At 44.4% G+C, this 19,562-nt stretch overlaps 2 protein-coding genes across 3 annotated transcripts in view; both read right to left on the reverse strand.

Moving 5' to 3' along the window:
- Positions 1-6,577, reverse strand: part of XKR4 (XK related 4) — a 118,638-nt gene extending 112,061 nt beyond the window's left edge. The window contains exon 1 of one of the 2 annotated variants that reach the window (XM_053396144.1): positions 5,408-6,577. In XM_053396144.1, the coding sequence (XP_053252119.1) occupies positions 5,408-6,249 (842 nt within the window). In that variant the 5' untranslated portion in view covers positions 6,250-6,577. The remainder of the gene's footprint in view (positions 1-5,407) is intronic. The other variant, XM_053396143.1, reaches the window with a different exon arrangement.
- A 9,706-nt stretch (positions 6,578-16,283) lies between these two features.
- RP1 (RP1 axonemal microtubule associated) overlaps positions 16,284-19,562 on the reverse strand; it is a 179,895-nt gene continuing 176,616 nt past the window's right edge. Inside the window, exons 58-59 of the mRNA XM_053396145.1 lie at positions 18,109-18,184; positions 16,284-16,548 (exon numbers count right to left, since the gene is read on the reverse strand). Coding sequence (XP_053252120.1) covers positions 16,494-16,548; positions 18,109-18,184 — 131 coding nt within the window. The 3' untranslated portion in view covers positions 16,284-16,493. The remainder of the gene's footprint in view (positions 16,549-18,108; positions 18,185-19,562) is intronic.

Here is a 19,562-nt window from a genome sequence, read left to right on the forward strand (position 1 = left end):
AGTGGTTGCATCCTGCATTGCACAGGGGGGTGAATTAGATGACCTCCTAAGTCCCTTCCAACTCTGTGCTTCTATGATATTTTTTTTTACATTTGGTGGGAAAAGAAGCCAGATTAGGTAAAAATCAGAGAAAGAAATCCACATTTCTCTACCTTCCCACAAGATAGGAAGATGCCTCCACCTGCCTGCACCATTTGAATACTTCCAAATGACATCATTGCTCATGTTGTGCTTCCCAGAACCTTCATTGAAATAACTGCTTCTTCCGGCACTTGCTGAAAGCACATTTATGGGGTAGATTCTCATTTCCAGTAAGTCTGTTATAGCACACACAAGATGTGAGTTAAGAGTGCTGCATGTACATACACATACCATCAATACAACATGCATATATTTGTCAAAATATCCATGGCTTTATACTGAGAAATTCAATAGGAAGGGGACGATAAAAGATAAGAATAAACAATAAAATCCCATAAGGTGATAAGACTCTGACTCCCGGCTGAAGCAAAACAACTATCTGGCTGTATCAAGTATTCAGATTATAGCAGGAACATGAACTCCCTGATCACCTCCAATACCTGTTTCAACTTTTCGTTTGTGCATTCTATGCCAGAGTTCAGCATTGACATTTGTAGAAATGAGAGGCAGAACACAAAGAAGGCAGTTTTAATTATTATTCATAAATCAAGTGTCATCAGTGGCAGGCATCACTTTCCACGCACCCTAGTAAAATGTTCATTTTAATCATTTTAAGTAGCTTTTTCACAGCATCACCCTGTGCATGCAACATTAAAACCCCCATTAATTCCCAATTAGTATGCTTTAATTAAAAATAATAATACATAACTATTTTCAACAATAGCATTTATATTTGTAAAGAAAATTTGAACTTAGCTGTATTACCAAGAATAAATGGGTTCCAACAATTCAGTGGCTTAACAAATGTCACAATTATAAGTGAATTACATATTTTATCGTGAGATTATATGAGAGGGCAAATATACCAAAGAACCAGCAATTTACATCTCTAGGGAAGAAAGAGGAAAAAAGTGGGGAAGGGGAACATGATATATCCTCTTTACTTCTGTCCTCCCTCCCCAGCCATCCTTCTGTCTCTCCTTGCAACCATTTCAACAGATGTCTCCTGCAGTTGCAGCTAGGGATGTCAGAAAAATTCTTCACATTTTTGCACAAATTCCATATGTTTCAGCATTTCAAAGTGTATCCTAGAACTAAAGCTCCTCCTTGTCTTATATACCCCATTAGCCTTTGAATGAATTTGGTGTGGTGTAGGTTATGTGGGCATTGTTGTTTCCAAAAAATACTTCTTACCTTTAGTAACTGTGGCAACAAGTCACTCTTTAGTTATGCAACAGTATGTCCAAAAAAGGGGAAATGTCCCAGGCTATTGACTTTACAAAAGAAATTGGTTTGACTAAGATTAAAATAGGCACTGCTTAGACATGATTCCTTAGGTAATGAAAGTGTAATTTATGTCTAACCATAAATATGAACAGTGCAAAACATGCAGTTCACTGCACAAGGGCAGGGGAGGATAGACTTTTGCATGCAACACGGGACAACGAGAAAGATTCAGCCTACGCACAGGATGGTGGGATAGGGATTCACACATGCCTACTGATAGCCATTGAGGTGTCTTGCTAGAGGAAATCATCAGCCACCCCTGCAGGGCAATCAAGACAGGAGAGGAAAAGCTGCAGTTTGTTGTTAACTGTCATGAGGTGGCAGGGTGTGTCTCAGTCAGCACTGTGGAAGCACATGGTTGCTGTCCATCTAGCACCACCACCTATGTTGGAAGCCAATTCTAACACTAGGAACTATTAGTCACTCAGCAACCATGCATTCACATGGTTCTGGATTCCTGATAGTTACTAGTAAGAATGAGCTTTGCTGCACTGGATGATTGCTACTGGGTGCCAGCCAGAGACCCACCTCACTGGCCAGTGCTGCTCTCTTGTTCTGTTAGTGCAAAGTACTTTTCACCATATCCTGTGCAACTTCCAAGTTCCAAGTACATTAAGATGATGGGATAGAAGACCAGTGCTACTGCTGGGAAATATCAATGCTTGTCTCCTGAATTCTTGCTGATATTCTTCCTTTTCCACTTTCTCTAAATGACCCACAGCCCCTCCAGCCCTACTGCTAAGGCCAGGAAATGTTAGCAGGGAAAACACAGAAATGAGAAGTGACAAAACTGTTACTTTACTAGGCTTTGCTTGACTGTTAACTGCACCAAGTGTGGTCAGAAATAGAGCCAATATAACAACATCAACAACAACAAATGCTAGAATAATTTGTCTGCACATGTAATAATACATATTAAATATATCACATAAAACAATTTTCAGCCTAGATTTCCAATGTATCTACATGATTCTTAATAATATTTTTATTAGTGATTCTCATGTGCCTTACCAAACGGGGTCTAATATAGTATTATGTTTAGTTTATATACCTTTTGGTCCAAAATATCCTGCAACATGAAATGGATATATATATGAAATTTTAAAATGATGAGGAATGCCTACTTTTGAACCCCAAGCTTTGCCATATATCTGCTTTTCGTGTATTTTTAAAAAACAACTATTAATGCCTATCTTTGGTGAAAAAATGATAAACAATGTACATATCAAAATTCTAAAGTGTGTAAATGTGTGATTTTTTAAAAATAGTGTTGATTCTCATGGTGGGAAAAGTAATAAGCCCTCATTTTTAAAATAAAAGCAGATATTCTGATAAGAATGAGGAGGCAATGCTAAAGTGTCTCAAAGACTGCACGTAGTTTCCAATTCTAGCATTCAGCAATGATGCCATCTTCTCAATATCATACAACAGTAGTGGGGAACCTTCAGCCCATGGGTCAAATGAGACTCGCCAGCTTTGGAAGGTCATTTTGGCTAACCCCATCTACATTTGCTAGGGCTGACATCATATATGAGATCAGATATGGCACATATTGAAATTTCAGTCCATGGCCAAAGGAATAAAAGTGCACACTTTCCCCATCCCCCTTGGAGCTAAATGTCAGTGCTTTTAAGATTTTGGTATATTTTCCTGACACCCTGCTCAGTGGCAGGAAAATTTTAAAAAGTGCTGGCCTTTGACTTCGGGGGAAGAAGGGGTGTGAGCATAGCTAGAAAATGCTGATGATTCTTTTTGTGTGTGTCCCTAAATTGAATTCAGAGTGGAGATGCAAAAGAACATGTTTTCTCTGCAGTTAAAACCTTCCTTTGCAGGTGTGGTTTGATTTGAAGAAGTGGCTACAAAGAAAGATTGTTCCTTTGCAACCCCTTCTTGAACTCAAGCTATGCCTGCAAAGAAAAAAAGGAAGAATCAGGAGCACTCCCAATTATTTCCTTTGAAGTCATGGTGGTGCCAGGTGATTTACAGTTGGCTGGCCCCACCCACCTGTCAAAGTGGCCCACAAGGGTGGGGGAGTTCTGAATCCACTCCCCCTCCCCTGCTGTACAACCTTAGCTAGGGAGCACCCCTAGTTTAACAAATCCTCACCTGGAAGTCCTGACGGTGTCCTAAACAGTGAGCTGCTTTGTGCTCACCCAGGTCACAATGCCCCTCTCTTTCTTCCAGGTCATGACACAACATTTTGAAATCAATTATCTGGATTACAGTCCAAATAACCAAAGTATGTGAGCAATAGGGTGTGGCCAGTTTAATAAAAAGATCTTTGACTAAAATAGAAGTAATGGAGATAAAGGTGGATGTCATTTTGGAATGAAGAAGTTCCATATTATGTTACAGCAGAATTTTAGAAATATTCTCTTCCTTCAGAAACATTATAAGAAAATATCCATGAACACAAAGATTTATTGAAATATACCTTTAGTCACAAAGTCAGAATCTCCAATATTATCATCAACTGTAAGCTATATCATGTGTTACTTTTTATATAGTTCTATATACAGGTTCAGATATACTTTAAAAAACAAATATCAACTATCAGTTAAAATTCACAGCAGCCATTCCACCTCAATTTTTAAATAAATCACTAAAAACACTTGCTGTCGGAATTAAGTAAGACCACCAACCAAGATCTCCAGGAACAGTGACTATAGTCCTCTATTTTTAAGTGCTCTAACACTTTTTTACACATTGATTCAATCAGGCAGCTATGTACTCACCTGCAGTGTCCTTCATGGCTACTAAGAAAGGAAACCCACTGATCCTAGTCAGTCCCATAATAAAATCTGCAGTCATTTTAGCTGGATCACAATTTCAAGCTTAACCAAGGTTCTTGAATTCTACTTTGATCAAGTAGACAGACACACAGACACACACACACACACACACACACAGCCCTGAAGTTACATGGAGCCTTTTAAAAAGTACAGTAGTTTAATGCAGAGGTTAAATTAACATTTCTCTAAATTTGTCCAAATACTTTATTACACTTTAAAGTGAATGCTAATTTATTATTACTATTAATTCCATTTGTTGGTCTCAAAGTGACTTAACAGGGTGCGCATACGAACACTTTTATTTTGTGTGGAGAACCAAAGTCTGCTGACAAACTCATCTTACAATACAGCCGGGTCCACCTTTACTCAAAAGTGAGTGCTAAGTAAATGTGCAGCCTGCAACACCTATTCAGGATTTTGAAACTACAGTCCTTCTTGCATATACCTTTTCATAAGGTGACGTTATGGCACCAAAGCCATAGGACCCTTAAACAACTAACCATGTGCTTGTTCCCCATATTACTTTTTAACAAGTAACAGCCTCAGAAATAACGCCTTGTGACTGAACAAGTCAATTGAAGCTGCGGCTGGAATTTGCGTGTGCTCCTTTTTAAGCAGACACATGGATTATCCTAGTGATATGGTATTTCCGCTTCAAATTTGGAATGACCCCACCCATTATTACCCGCCAAGCGCATCTCTGCTTTTAAAGCTCAGGAGACAAGCAGGGAAACAGGCGAGGTCTCAGCATCACGCAGCCCAACAGTGCAAAAACAAACGAGTCTCCTAAGGGGCGTGGATGCCATCTCTCCATTGTGTGCCTATTCAGCCGCTCCTGAAAAGCCCTAAGTGGCAGCACGGGCAAGCACACGCAAGGAATCGATGCCTTGACGGGTCAGTTAATTCAAGCCCGGGCGTTGACACACAGAGAGTTCAAGGCGCACGACACGAGACACTTGCCCTTGGAGAAGCGCGGGAGGTGGGCAGACTGTGATGGGCCCCCACCCCGCCTCCCCAAGAGTTAAGGCAACCGGGCCTCGGCGTCAGACCCGGCTAGGCAAGTCGCCGGCTCGGAGCCTCTTAGGACACTTTCCCAGGCGACCGAGGCCCGGCTGCGCGCCTTCCTTAGCGCAGCGTGGCTGGAGGGAGTTCAAGGAAGGTGAGCGTGGTGAGCGCGCGTGCCTTACCTCCAGATCTGCCCCAGCTGCAGGATGTGGATGAGCGACTGCATGAGCCAGATGCAGAAGGCGCAGGAGGCGGACCGGCTCTTGGGGGGCCGGATGCCGCCGCCGCCCGCTCCTGCCGCTCCTCCGGCGGCGGCGTTGGTGCTGCTGCTGCTGTTGGTGCTGTTGGTGGCGTTGCCCTTGCTGGCGTTGGACGCCTGCCTCTGCGGCGTGCCGGGCCGGGCGCCGGCCTCCATGTCCCCCGCGGCGGAACCGCTGCTCACCAGCAGCTTGCTCTCGCCGTGGCCGCCGGCCGACGAGGAGCCGGGCGCTGCTGCCGCCGCCGCCGCCCCGTCCTCGCTGCTGAAGTCGTGCACGAACCAGCGGAAGCTGAAGACCTGCACCGAGAGCGAGCCCAGCAGCACGAAGAAGAGCGTCAGCCCAAACCACCAGCGCTGGCCGCGCAGGTAGTAGTCGACCGCCAGCCAGAGGTCCGTGCCCACGTCCGCGAAGTACACGGCCACGGCCGCCAGGATCCAGAGCCCGTCCCACAGCGTGTAGCGCCGCTGCTCCCGGCCCAGCCGCAGGCACAGCGAGGACGAGCCGCCGCCCGAGCCCCGCGAGCCCCCGGCCGCCCGACCGCCGCCGCCGCTACAGCAGCAGCGGCAGCCGCCGGATGAGCAGCAGCCGCCGCCGCCGCCGCCAGGCGCCTCATCGTCTTCGGCGCCGCCGGGCCCCGCCGCCGAGGGCAAGCCCGAGGCCAGCGCCTGCACCGAGCCCGAGTGCTCCGAGTTCTGCAGCGGCGTGAACGCCACCTCGCTGCCCTTCTTCATCTTCAGCCGCCCCCCGTCGGACTTCGCGGCCATGATGCGGCTGGAAGGCGGCGGCAGGAGCGGCGGCGGCGGCAGGGAGAGGGACCCCGTCCGGGAGCCCCTTGGAGTCCGCCCCCTCCCTCCCCCGCCGCTGCTGCCGCGGACAAGCCGCTCGCTCGGCGGCTCTTCTCGGGGCGCTGACGGGGCTGGGCCAGCGGCGCCTGCGGGCGCTGCTGGAGCGCCGCCTGCCTGCGGGGAGACCCGCTCACCCGCCCAGCCCCAGGCGCGAGCAGCCCGGGGAGCGGTCCCCGAAGCAGACCATCCTTTCCTCGGCCTGGCCCGCCCCGCCGCTTTGCCGCCGCCGCCGCTGCTGCCGCCGCCACCCAGCTGACTGACGCCGGGAAAGAGGATGACCTCATCCCTCTCCCCCCTCCCCAATACACACACGCGCGCGAGAGCGCACACACACAGAGAGCAGCCGTGGCGCCCAGGAGGGAGGGAGGGAGGCGATGGCACTGGGGAGGGGACGCTGTGGAGCAAGCAGCCGATGCAACAGGATGAGGGGATTTGAGGGGAGAAAGAATGAATCGCCTAGACGAGAAGCGCTGAGGGGTGGTCTGCAGAAAACATTCCGGGAAGGACGGGCGGGAGAGGCGTCCGCCTTCCTTTGTAGAGCGGGGGGGAAAGGGTGGCTACTTGTATTCAGGGGACACGGGGAGGGCTACCAAGATTGCCCTCTAAGCGGCCGGGGGATTTGATCTGACGGGAACACACCTGTGGGGGGTATTTCGGCGGGTGGGAAATATATAAATATGTATATACGTGAGGGGAGAGGTAGAGACTGGAGTTCCACCACAGACTTGCTGCCGCTGCCCACTTAGGCTGTTTAGTGCCACGCCGCTGTGGCCCTGAGCCTGTTTCGAGGCTGCAAGCTGGGCGGGCGCGAGGAGACAGACGCGGAGCTGCAGCTGAGGTGATGGGGCCGCGTGGGAGAAGTTGCAGGTGCCCATCCGCGCAGAAGCGCGTGCTTGCAGCGAGGGGTCTAGTTGCCCTTCCGGACGCCAGTCAAGCGGAGCAGGTGCTCGCGGGGCGGGGCGGGCGGGGAGGTGGGGGAAGCTGGTTTCCCGCCTTCTTGGTACGGGCGAGTGAGCGGAGCCGCGCAGGTGGCTGCCTCATTAGCAGTGCTTTGTTACCTCAGGCCGCGTGGCGACGAAGAGGAGGGGAGTCTTCCGCGGCAGGTGGCGCACGGGGGTAGGAGGGAGGGGACCGGGAGCGGCTCGCGTGCGACGGGCCATGCCCGAGGAGGGACCTGCTCCTGTTACACGGATGCATTATGTATGTGTGCCACGAGGGAGGGAGGAGGGGCGGACGCGGGAAAGCCTTTCTTGGCGGCGCGCCAGCTTCACCCTGGCGGGGACGCGGGGGATGAGTGACGGGGGGGGGGCGTCGGGCGCGCTGGTATCAAACGGCTAAAGCAGCAGTCGCGGGAGCAGAGCGAGTGAGTTTTCGTGGCGCTGCCTTCAGCTGGAAGTGCCTTCGCACAAGAGGCGTCCTTATCCCCCTCTTCCACAAAGCCAAGTGAGCAATCCCCGCCTGAGGCCATTTGCTGGGGATTGGAGACAGGCACATTAGCATGAGGATGTCGGTTAGGACGAGCCAGACCAACAGCGCAGCTGACAAGAAGAAAGGCTACGGAGGATTAGCGCCTCTTTGGCGAGGCGCGTCGCTCGTGGGCAGGCAGGCGAAGCGCGAAAGGACAGAGTCGCCCACCTGGCAGAAAGAGCCCGTTGTCTCTTAGAGACGTCTTAACTTGGACCGGTGCAAGAGACGGGGGAGCTCCGTTTGCCACACAGGGAAAACCCAGCGCCCGGGTATCGCGTCGTTTTTCGGCTCATTGCACTCCTCACATCTTAGGCACCTTGTTGAAGGTTCCGCTCCCACAAGGAGACCTGGCGGACGGAGCTGAGGGCTCAGCTCATAATTTTGAATATTGCACAGTTTCTTCATGGCATCCCTTTAAATGGGTGGCAGAAGCCGTATTAGGATTTGGGTTTGGAACAAGAGCCTGCCTCCGAGCATGTTCAGAGTGCTGCCGGATGCCTGATAGCTTGGGTTTAGTAGCAAAGGTTCTTGTGTTCGTAGCACCCAAAGGCAGGGCATCAGGTCCAGGGTACAGATTCTAGAAAGTATTGGCTTCAGTACCACTTGGCTCTTAGTTTTAGAAACTAAGCCTTCTATATGGACCATATGCAAGTGTCTTTGCACAACCATGTATCTCAGCAACCAATAGCAACTACATGAAAGAGCATACTCAGGGGGAAATACTGGCACACAGACCAAGCACCTTTCCCTACATGAACCTTCCCAGAACCTGTGTTGCATCTTTGTGTACCCCCTCCATGGACAGTGCATAATGTGGCCACATGAGAAGTTCCTTTTCAGTAGTGACTGCCCAGTTTTGCACTGCTCTCCCCAGAGAGATGCACCAGGCACCATCATTATCAACTTCACTCAAGTATTTGGCTTTTCGTTGGGGTCATAAGTTTTGATGATATCCAAGCCTGTATTGGTGTTTGTCTTTTAGTATGGTGGGATAGGATTTGCCCTTTTATTTTATTGCAGGATGAGTACTCTTCTTCAGCTGATGTTCTTTTATAATTTTGATGTCTTAATTTTTGTATCACATATGCTTCTATTATTGTAAGTCACTTTGAGGCATGTTTGTAGTGACAGATAAATGCTATCATCATCATCATCATCATTAAATGCATTTATATCCTACCTTTCCCCTGCAAGGAGCTCAAGGTGGCATGTGTGGTTCTCCTCCTCAATTAATCTCCACAACAACCCTGTGATGATAATAATGAGAATGGAAACACAGATTTCTGGTGCCTGCTAATGGAGTCAAGCGTGAAGATCTACCTGCTAATTTATATTTAGTTTCATTTGTTTGCATTTCCTTCTTGTACCCATCAAAATTTAGGAGCTTTGCAGTGACTGAAGCTTCTGGATCATAATTAAGGCAGCCCTACATATAACACGGGATGTGGGTGGTACTGTGGTCTAAACCACTGAGACTAGGACTTGCCGACTGGAAGGTCAGTGGTTTGAATCCCCACATCGGGATGAGCTCCTGTTGCTTGGTCCGAGCACCTGCCAACCTAGCAGTTCGAAACATGTCAAAGTGCAAGTAGATGAATAGGTACCGCTCCGGCAGGAAGGTAAATGGCATTTCCGTGCACTGCTCTGGTTTCGCCAGAAGTGGCTTAGTCATGCTGGCCACATGACCCAGAAAAACTGTCTGCGGACAAAGATCGGCTCCCTCGGCCAGTAAAGTGAGATGAGCACCACAACCCCAGGGTCGTTCGTGACTGGACTTAACTGTCAGGGGTCCTTTACCTTTACATATAACACATTATGCCATTATGGGAACCATTGGCCCCCAGATGTTGCTGGACAACAACTCACATCAGTCCCAGCAGCATGGTCAGTCCCAGCAGATGGGAGTTTTAGTCTAGCAACACCTGGGTGTTCACAGGTTCTGCATCCCTACATTACAATAATCCAGTGGAGAGGTTGCCAGAGCATGCATCACCAGTGCTAGGCTAACCCTGTACAGGATGGTCACTGCTGGTTAACCAGATGAACATGGTTAAAGGCTCTCCAGGCCACTGACCACCTGGGACTCAAGTGACAATGCTGGATTAAGGTGTTCACTCAAACTGCATTCTTGCTCTTTCAGGGGGAGTGCAATGCTGTCCAGAGCAGCATCTTTGTATTTCAGCCTCTGTTTTGTTCTATAGAAGTACAGAGGTACTTCACATAACTCTAGGCTTCAGTTTACTGAATATGTAGAGTAGTAGTATGGGAAGTAAGGCTAGGTGAGAATGAGAATCTTGCTTTTTTCTTCTAGAAGTTTGTTTTGGAAGGTGCATTGGCATGTTTTTGTTTTCTGTATTTTGCTTTGTTCTGTTTTAGTAGTTCTCGATATTTCATTTTTTCCAGTTATCTTTATTTAGAAAGCATCTGTTTCATCCTGATGTTTTTTCTGCAAATGTTTATGTTAACCAATTCACATCCAAATTCTCTGTTTTCATCTAATTTTCTAACAGGTGTCTCTTTTATAAGTTTTTTTCTACAGGTTCCTCAACGTCTCTGTGTTCATCTGCTTGGATTCTTTCTATTTTACTTTTCTTTCCAATCTGCAAAAGCAACAAGTCACCATACAGAGAGATTGTGACTGGCCTCTCCGTATAAGACTAATTAGTGTTTCAATAGTACAATAGCATTGTTTCATTTATGCCTCACACTGTAACTGTCAATCCAAAAGAAAGCCCTTCTCATACGGGCACTCTCCTTGGATATTGGCTTGCAAGGATGAAGAAATGAGAACTGCTACAGTTTAATGAACAACAAACACAGGAATCATGCTGCTTTCCTTAAAACTACTTACTGAAAAGCAATGAGGACATAAAATAAGTTTGTAAAATTATGAGTGATATCAGGGCCGGCCCACACATAAGGCAAGGTGAGGTGTCTGCCTTGGTTGGCAGTATCTGCATGGACAGCAGATTCAGCCTGCAAGGAATGCATCATCTGCTATTGCCCAGTAGCAGCAATGGCTGTGGCACACTCCTTGGAGGCTGGATCTGCTGCCTTCTCAGCAGAAGCCCCCCAGTGCCACCTCTACAGTGGCCTCTTGGCAAACAGGCGCTGCTGATCTCCCACCCTTGTTCCTGATGTAGATTTTTATTCCCTTTTGTGCTTCACCTCAGCTGTCAAAATGTCTCAGGCCAGCCTTGAGTGATGTGGAGAAAGTGGATCAACAGATTTCCACCAACTTTTCCCCTTTCCCCATGAAAAACACCCTCTGCCAATGCCCACTCACATTATAAAGAGCTCATAACCCACCTACTCTCAGCAGCCTGAAGCACCATAGCCAGACACTGGAGAGACTTGTCAGGAGTGAACATGGACCACTGGTATCAAATCGTATGGGAAACAGCCTTACTAGAAAAGCTAACCAACAGACTGAAACTGACATGGGGGCAAATAAAAGAGGACACCTTCACTGCGGTATGGTTCCCATTTATTACGTACACAGCAACAAGAACAAAACAACAAGAACCCACCACCAACATACTAATCGATATGGCTAACTTGACCCAACACCCCCCCCCCCATGCAAACAAATCTCACTGCAGCCAACTAAAGACAACCAACCATGCCCTGGCCATCCCAACCTCTCTCACTACCAAGGAAATATAATAAACGAATAGAAAGAGAACCTACTCAAGAGACGCTGACATAAAAACCCTGCATATACACCAAGTATTACCACCCCTCTCCCCTCTACTTTATTCTGTATACAACACTAATGTCTCACTTCAAATGTAAAAAAACTTCTACAACCTGAAAAAGAGACAATGCATGTGCTTTTGTAAACCAATAAAATCCTTAATAAAAATTGTTTATAAAGGTGAAAAGCACCCTCTGCCCTCAAAGCCGTTCTTTGTCACAGAAAGAAAGCTGTCCCTTGTGCCTGTATTTCCCATGTCAAATAGCAGCTTTGGGGAGACAGTTTTCATAACAATTGCAGCACAGGGGCAGAGAGTTAAAACAACAGCAGCAGTGCACAATAATTGGTTTCCTATGCTTAAATGGCATTTCTGCTCTGTTAAAAAAATAACTGTTTGGAGGCTCAGAACCTTGTAAGGAAGATTGTGACCTGAAAAACTACTCCATAAAGTGTAGTAATTCAGGAGGAAATTCAACTCTGTACATGTTGAAAGGTAATGTTTTGCATACTGTAAATTGCTGCATTTTACAGAGCTGAGTCCTGGCACAGGAGATGATTGCCACAATACTGCTCCAAATTTGGAGTGCACAACATCACACTATCTACATGTGTGACACTGCTGGCACCAGCTCATTAGTCCCTGTCCTGCCCATTCTCTCACTTAATTTGCTAATAGGAAAGATGCTTTAAAATATGTTACCTGCAGCAAGGGGTAGGACTAAATGACCTTCAATGTAGTGGTGAAGCTGTGGCCATTTAACAACTGCAATTTGCAGCATTTTTAAAGCTTAAGTGAACATAGAAAGCCCTTTCCACAACATGTTGCATGGAATGGTTTTTTTGCTAGCTGAGCAGAATATTCAAATGATTCCATTTAACTAGTACTCTCTCCCCAGCTCTCTTTCTCACACACAATATAAAATGTCCTAAATCTCTAGCAGAGTTTTGGGGTGGGTGGCTTACTGCTTTGAATAATTTGACTTTATTCCATGACTTCATCAAGATGCCAAATAATTCCTTCATTTTACTCTCAGTATGCATTTATTATTCCCCCATGCAGCTACACAACATAATGTGTAGAACCATCTACACATAATTCAGTTTATTTTAATATGGTACACAAACTGTGAAAACATTTGCCAAAGGATTACGAGAGAACACTCTGTTCTGTGCCAGAGGTAGATATAGTCTGCTCAGTGTAGAATAGTTTTTTAGTAGTGTTATAGTGGGAACACACAATACTTTTGTTGTGTATTACTTCTCTAATAAGATTGCATTAAATGCTTAGTGAATTCTGCTTTACCAGATCAGCACTTCGAGAATGCTGTCTGTTTTAAATGAAGTGGAAGCTGCAGCCAAGTACCATTTTTGAACAGCATTGTCTAAGTTATTTATGGCTGGAAACAAACATTTCAAAAGCCCCCACTGTCTCTATAGAAACTGGCTGAAGACTAGATTTTAGAGCTTTCTAGTAGGAAATTTACTGTTGTCTCTCATGTTTGAAGAATCCAAAGAATTTTTTTATTATTATTATGAACTGCTAGCTGAAAGTTTAACAAGGAAAGGTCTTTTCATTTTACATTTCCTTTGTGATTAATGGCAAACTGCCATCCTAAATAAATTTATTTGGAACCCCCATTGATACCAAAGGGGTTTACTTTCAAGCAAATATAACTCGGGTGGAAACTGTTCACATAGAAATCATCTTTCTGTCATTTCAGCCAATTCAGCTTGTGTTCATTTTTCATGCTTCCATTGAATAAATTTTGATAAAAGACTTCAGTACTTTGGAGTTACACTTGCACACAACAATATAAGCTGCACACTATAGTCAGGAATTATTTCATAAACTAAAGTTCACTTTTTTAAAAAAAAAAAATTATAGAATGAATTATAATGGTACACATGAGTAGTTCAAAGTCTCAGTACACCGAATCCAAGAAATCATAGAATGATTTCTTGTAATGATGAGTTGGGTACTTCTGATTTGGGCAAAGTGCATAGCATTTGTTGGATGGGGCTGCACTCCCTGGAACAGAGTACAAAACTTTAGGTCCAGAGACTGAATGTGGCTCTGCAGGCCCCTCTATCTGCCCCTCAGGATTCTTCTCAAGCCACACTTCTCTCTGGTCCTGGTCTACACCCACGGGAACATCTGCCTGGTTTTTGTGCTGCTGATTTATGCAGTTTGAATAACTGCAGTTAATGAAATCATAAAATTGTAAAGTTGAAAGGGACACTGATGGTCATCTAGTTTTGCTTCTGAAGTGTCCCAACAATTTGTAGCTCACTCAGTAGGCAAGGATTAGTGGATCTACTGCAATCTGAAAGAAAATCTTACTAGACTTGCTGCCCAATTGTGTAAAGAATAAAATTCAAGTTGAAAATTATGATCATGAAAAAATCTGAATCCTGGACAACATCTGAGGAGAGCCAGTGAGTTTAGGGGCGCAGAGTAGGCCATGAGGCACACACTTCGGTTCACTTCCAGCACTTCATCACTGCTACCTGTGTCCCAGGGACTGCTGCCTGAGGTGGTTGAGTCACTCTGCCTAATGGTAGGGCTGGCATTTTTAAAAACATTCACCAGATTGCGGCTGCTGTGTCTAGACTGGTTGTCTAGACTGCAATGGGCAATTGAGGAAACAATGAACAATGGAAGTGTGCATCCAAACAGACATCCGGTAACAAGTTTCCCATGAAAACCTACTACTTGGGACCAGCAAAATGGAGTGGCCCGTGGAATTCCTCTTATGGGCTTTTCAAAGGCCTGCTCCTTTGCATGGCTTTCACTATGGTTGTTCTAAAGAGTGTGCTATATTCCTCATAAAACTTAACCTGGTTTCTTATTATAAATAGCACAAGCTTGTATGTGTGTGGGAGTGGGGAATAAGCAAATAAGCTGTTAGGAGATGCTGTTCAGAGTTAGTAGAAGCAAACAAATTAAGAAGGCATTATTTACACTTGATAAACTAGAAATGGCATCAGGGTGAGTTAATATTACAAACTATTAATGAAAGACACTCTAAATGAAACAAACCACATAATAGATCACAGCAAACTGATTCTGTGTAATGAATACTGATACTGACTAAACTCATCTGTGCACTCTGGGGATAGAGTTTTAAATTCATTTCAGCACGTACCTTAGCAATGTAAGCACAAAGAGAACCATTGGAGAACTAAATTAACCCTGTTCCCTCAGTCAATCAGAAGACATTATACTGTAGGTCTTACAGCTAATAATCTATGAGACAAATTAAAACTAAAGCAAGTCATCTGCAAGTAGGTTAATAGTCTTTGTTTTAATTTCTAACCAAGTACCACCTTACCTATTACTGTCTCTTTCATTTACTGAACCTTTACAATAAAAGTCATCAAAAATCTGGGTCTTATATGAGGCACATGGAAATATTTAAAATATGACTTGTCAATGTTTCCCTGTAGCACATTCTGAACCATTCATTTTTAGAAACTCTGCAAGGACAAGGACCCCAACTTGCAAGAATTTAAAACAGGAATAGACAAATTCATGGAGGAGAGGGCTATCAGCAACTTCTTGCAATGATACCTATGTACTGCCTCCACTTTCACAGGCAGTATGCCTCTGAAGGCCAGTTGCCAGGAATCACAGGTGGGCAGGGTGCTTTTGTGCTCATGTCCTCCTTGCAGGCCTTCCAAAGGCATCTGGTTGGCCACTCTGAGAGGAGGATATGGGCTAGATAGCCAATGGTCTGATTCAACAGGCTCTTCTTATGCTCTTAAGATAAAAAAGCAGAATTTCTAGTACATATTGTTATGCATTACAGTGGTACCTCGGGTTACAGATGCTTCAGGTTACAGATTCCGCTAACCCAGAAATAGTATCTCAGGTTAAGAACTTTGCTTCAGGATGAGAACAGAAATCGCGCAGTGGTGGCAGTGGGAGGCCCCATTAGCTAAAGTGGTACCTTAGGTTAAGAACAGTTTCAGGTTAAGAACGGACCTCCAGAACGAATTAAGTTCTTAACCCAAGGTATCACTGTATCCACTTCTCCAGTCTCTTTACTGTAGTTAAAAGCAGGCGATATCATACAATCTTAAAGACAGAAGCTAGCCTTCTAACTGCTCCCCCTCTCAGATCTAGAAAACAGTGATCTCCACAATTTCTTGTTGGGATTTGAACTAGAAATCATTTTTTTACAAGACCACACCAATAGCAGCAGAAGGCATGTGACCACAGGGAAATTTCCATAGCTATCAAGGTGACATTTGGTCCAGTAGAATGACTGGGCAAAACAAGTTCTGGGAAAGTACTTGTGTTTCTCATTTATTTAAAAATATCTACCTTGGAATATATATATTCCTCACTACATAAACTATATTTTCTTTTCTTTTTTTAGGTAAAGGTGAAGGTACCCCTGACCGTTAGGTCCAGTCGTGGGTTGCACGCTCATCTCACTCTATAGGCTGAGGGAGCCAGCGTTTGTCCGCAGACAGGTTCCAGGTCATGTGGCCAGCATGACTAAGTCGCTTCTGGCGAACCAGAGCAGCGCATGGAAATGCCGTTTACCTTCCTGCTGGAACAGTACCTATTTATCTACTTGCACTTTGATGTGCTTTCGAACAGCTAGGTTGGCAGGAGCTGGGACCGAGCAATGGGAGCTCACCCCATCATGGGGATTTGAACAGCTGACCTTCTGATCAGCAAGCCCTAGGCTCTGTGGTTTAGACCACAGCGCCACCCACGTCCTTTGACAACAAATCCCAAATATTGTGAAATGATGGAAAACAAACTTACAAAACCAAGTTGCAACAGTGTATCTCTGCTTTATTCCTGTTTGGGTACAGGTGTTCAGAATTCCTGGTAACATTCTCACTCGAGTATTCAAATATGATGTATTGTTTTGATATTTCTTCATGATAATTATAGTTCGTTCACAATTAGAAAATACAAATAAACCCAATCAGCTTGATGTTGAGGGAAAGCATGTTCAAATAGGATTCTCGGAGTGCATAATTACACGGAAAGCTGCACTACGGTACGTCCATCATTTTCATCTTTAGCCAGCCACCTGGTGAAGAAAATATGCATTGCTGATGGAAGAGATGGTTCACACATAAAAATAAAAATGTCTGTAAGGACATGAGTACTGAATTGTTTCTAATCTTAAGGAACCTGGGTAGCACCTTGTACTGACAGTGGACTAGTTATCCATCACTTAAAACCCACATCTGGGAATGCCCATTCGAAAATAAATAGGGGGAGAAGGTTGGAGTAGGCAGAGATATGGATCCATTGACCAGGGATGATCCCTAAACTCACTTTAAGAAGAACTGGGAAGGCCAAGTTACAAACAAGCACGAAACCTTTCAAAATAAACCAATAAACATAAAGTATCCTTTATTTACTGGGTGGAGTAAATCTGGCACATCAGGAATCAAGCTTGCCTTGGGTTGTTGACATATAGGGTGCCTATGCAAAATTAACACTCTTCTGCCACTGCTTTATGCTTCTTCTAACATTTATGTATGTAAAATCTTTTACATAGACTTAAAGCCTGCAATTGTCCATTGCATGGGCATCTCCCAAGGGAGCTGAAGGCAGTTGCTTTAGATCATGGGTAGGCAAACTAAGGCCCGGGGGCCAGATCTGGACCAATTGCCTTCTAAATCCAGCCTACGGATGGTCTGGGAATCAACGTGTTTTTACATGAGTAGAATATGTCCTTTTATTAAAATGCATCTCTGGGTTATTTGTGGGGCCTGCCTGGTGTTTTTACATGAGTAGAATGTGAGCTTTTATTTAAAATGCATCTCTGGGTTATTTGTGGGGCATAGGAATTTGTTCATTCCCCCCCCCCAAAAAAATATAGTCCGGCCCCACACAAGGTCTGAGGGACAGTGGACCAGCCCCCTGCTGAAAAAGTTTGCTGACCCCTGCTTTAGATGATGTGTGTGTTTTGCCAAATCACCACAAGGCAACCATACATGTACTAGCTAAGAGCATGGAAGCAGCATTGTTAAATACTTAAGTTTTATGATCCTGTGGGTTTATACATAAAAGAAAAGAAAATTTCCCACTCCACTTTTCTCATGTGTTTAAGTAACCAGGCTGTGGATTACTGACTTGCCTCTTTTCTATATGTGAAACGGATTTTTTATTGGAATTGAAGGGAAGTACTGAGGGCCAATGAAGCAAATTCTTGATTATTTGCAGACTGAAGAATGGGCATACTGATTCTTCCCATTTCCTTTGGTTAGCTTGTTTTTGGAAATGGGAAATGGAAAGAGGACTGCCATCAACAGAACTGTATTGTCTTCCCTGAATTTTAATGTGGGAGATTTGAAAGTTGCATATTTTCTCTAGTCTGAATAGTATCACTTTACTGATACTATTGTTTATGAAAGTTGTAACCATCTGTAGCATTCATGCTATAATCCTATAATTTAGTCTGAATAGTATCACTTTATTGATACTATTATTTTTGAAAGTGTAACCATCTGTAGCATTCATGCTATAGTCTTAATCCCACATGCGTGGGAGTAAACCCCACTGAATTCAACAGCACTTGCTTCTGAGTAGACATGGTTATGATTGTGCTGTGATCAAGTTTAATAACTGGGAAACAAACCGGTTGCAACTGAAGGAGTATAATTCATTCGTAGACACATCTGTGATTTCTACTTTTTCCAGAAACCAGCCACTTGCTGTAAAGAAAGGACAATAATAAAGCATGTTCACCTCTGAGTACAGAGAAACCCAAAGAAAATAATTCTAAATTTATTTTTAAGTCATAGAGACACATTAAAATTGGAGAAAATTTTCTAAATGAGAAAAATTATTGGCTAATTTGACAGTGATTGTCAAAGACTCAGCAAATGTTAACATTTACCATTAATTCTTAAGATATTTGGTTACAGTGGCCAGTGCTTCCAGAACATTATGATATTTACCAGTAAATCACAAGGCCTACTCCTGACTATATAAATAAGGATGATAAACAGTTTAATTGTAAACTTGGAAAAATATGTCACTGACCATATCAGTCTGGTAATTTTTAATTTTAAGCCCTGTGGCACAACCATTGTTGACCAGCTCTCTTTTAGAATATCCAATTTTATCAATGACAGGCATTTACCTGTAAAATATACTGGTCACTAGCGGATAGACACAATGGGGTGGGTGGGTGTGAGAATGGCAGGTTGGGGTACTTTACTGATCAACTTGCAGACAGAGAAACCAGCTTGTTGCATAAAATTGAAGTCTGGGGTGCTTTCTTGTGAACAAATGTGATTCTGGATCAATGCAGTAGCCTGGCACTTGAAATAACAGGCTAACTACTCATCTGTAGATAGAGTGATGTGCCACCTGCAGCTCAAATCAAGCTGTAAAACATATTTTCAAGTTAAATTTGAAAACGGGTCTCACTACATTATATGCCATAGAGCAGGTGACATGTACCCAGAAATAAGTGCCCTGCCATTTCAAATGACATCTGCACAGCAGAAGTTTGTATAGGGAGAGAAAAAATATCCTCTGACTGCAATGATTGTTTATTGGCACTGATTTCTTGGAATAAAATAAGTCAGTTAATATATCTGCAATAACTTCAGATAAATCATAACATAAAATGTCCGAAAAGCAATTTATTCCCTCACAGTTCTGGACATTCCTCACTCCAGCCTGGTAAATACTGACATTTACTCATAAATGATGGAAATCGGGGTGAAGCTGGGTCATTTATTGAAGAAAAGTAGTGGTTCTTGAAATGTACTGGTACATGTCAAAATTGATTGTGTCCTGAAGTTTGCTTTGAACATTCTCTGACAGTTATGGGGAAAACATCGTGATTAAATCTTTTTATCTTTTTTCTTCCAAAAACTGGTTTGAGAAGTTAGTAAATGAAGCAAAGAATGAAGCAATATGGGGAGAAATAGTGGAAATCAGATTCCCCCCTCTAATTTAAAATGTAATCTAATAACACAGTAGCATGCAATTAAATGGATTTTGAGAAATTTCTGAGAAAACAATACTGAATTCTTGAGACATACAAGTAAAGAGAATAAATTTTCTTAAGGAAGCAAA

This window comes from Podarcis raffonei, chromosome 7 (genome assembly GCF_027172205.1).
Source record: "Podarcis raffonei isolate rPodRaf1 chromosome 7, rPodRaf1.pri, whole genome shotgun sequence".
NCBI lineage: Eukaryota > Metazoa > Chordata > Lepidosauria > Squamata > Lacertidae > Podarcis > Podarcis raffonei.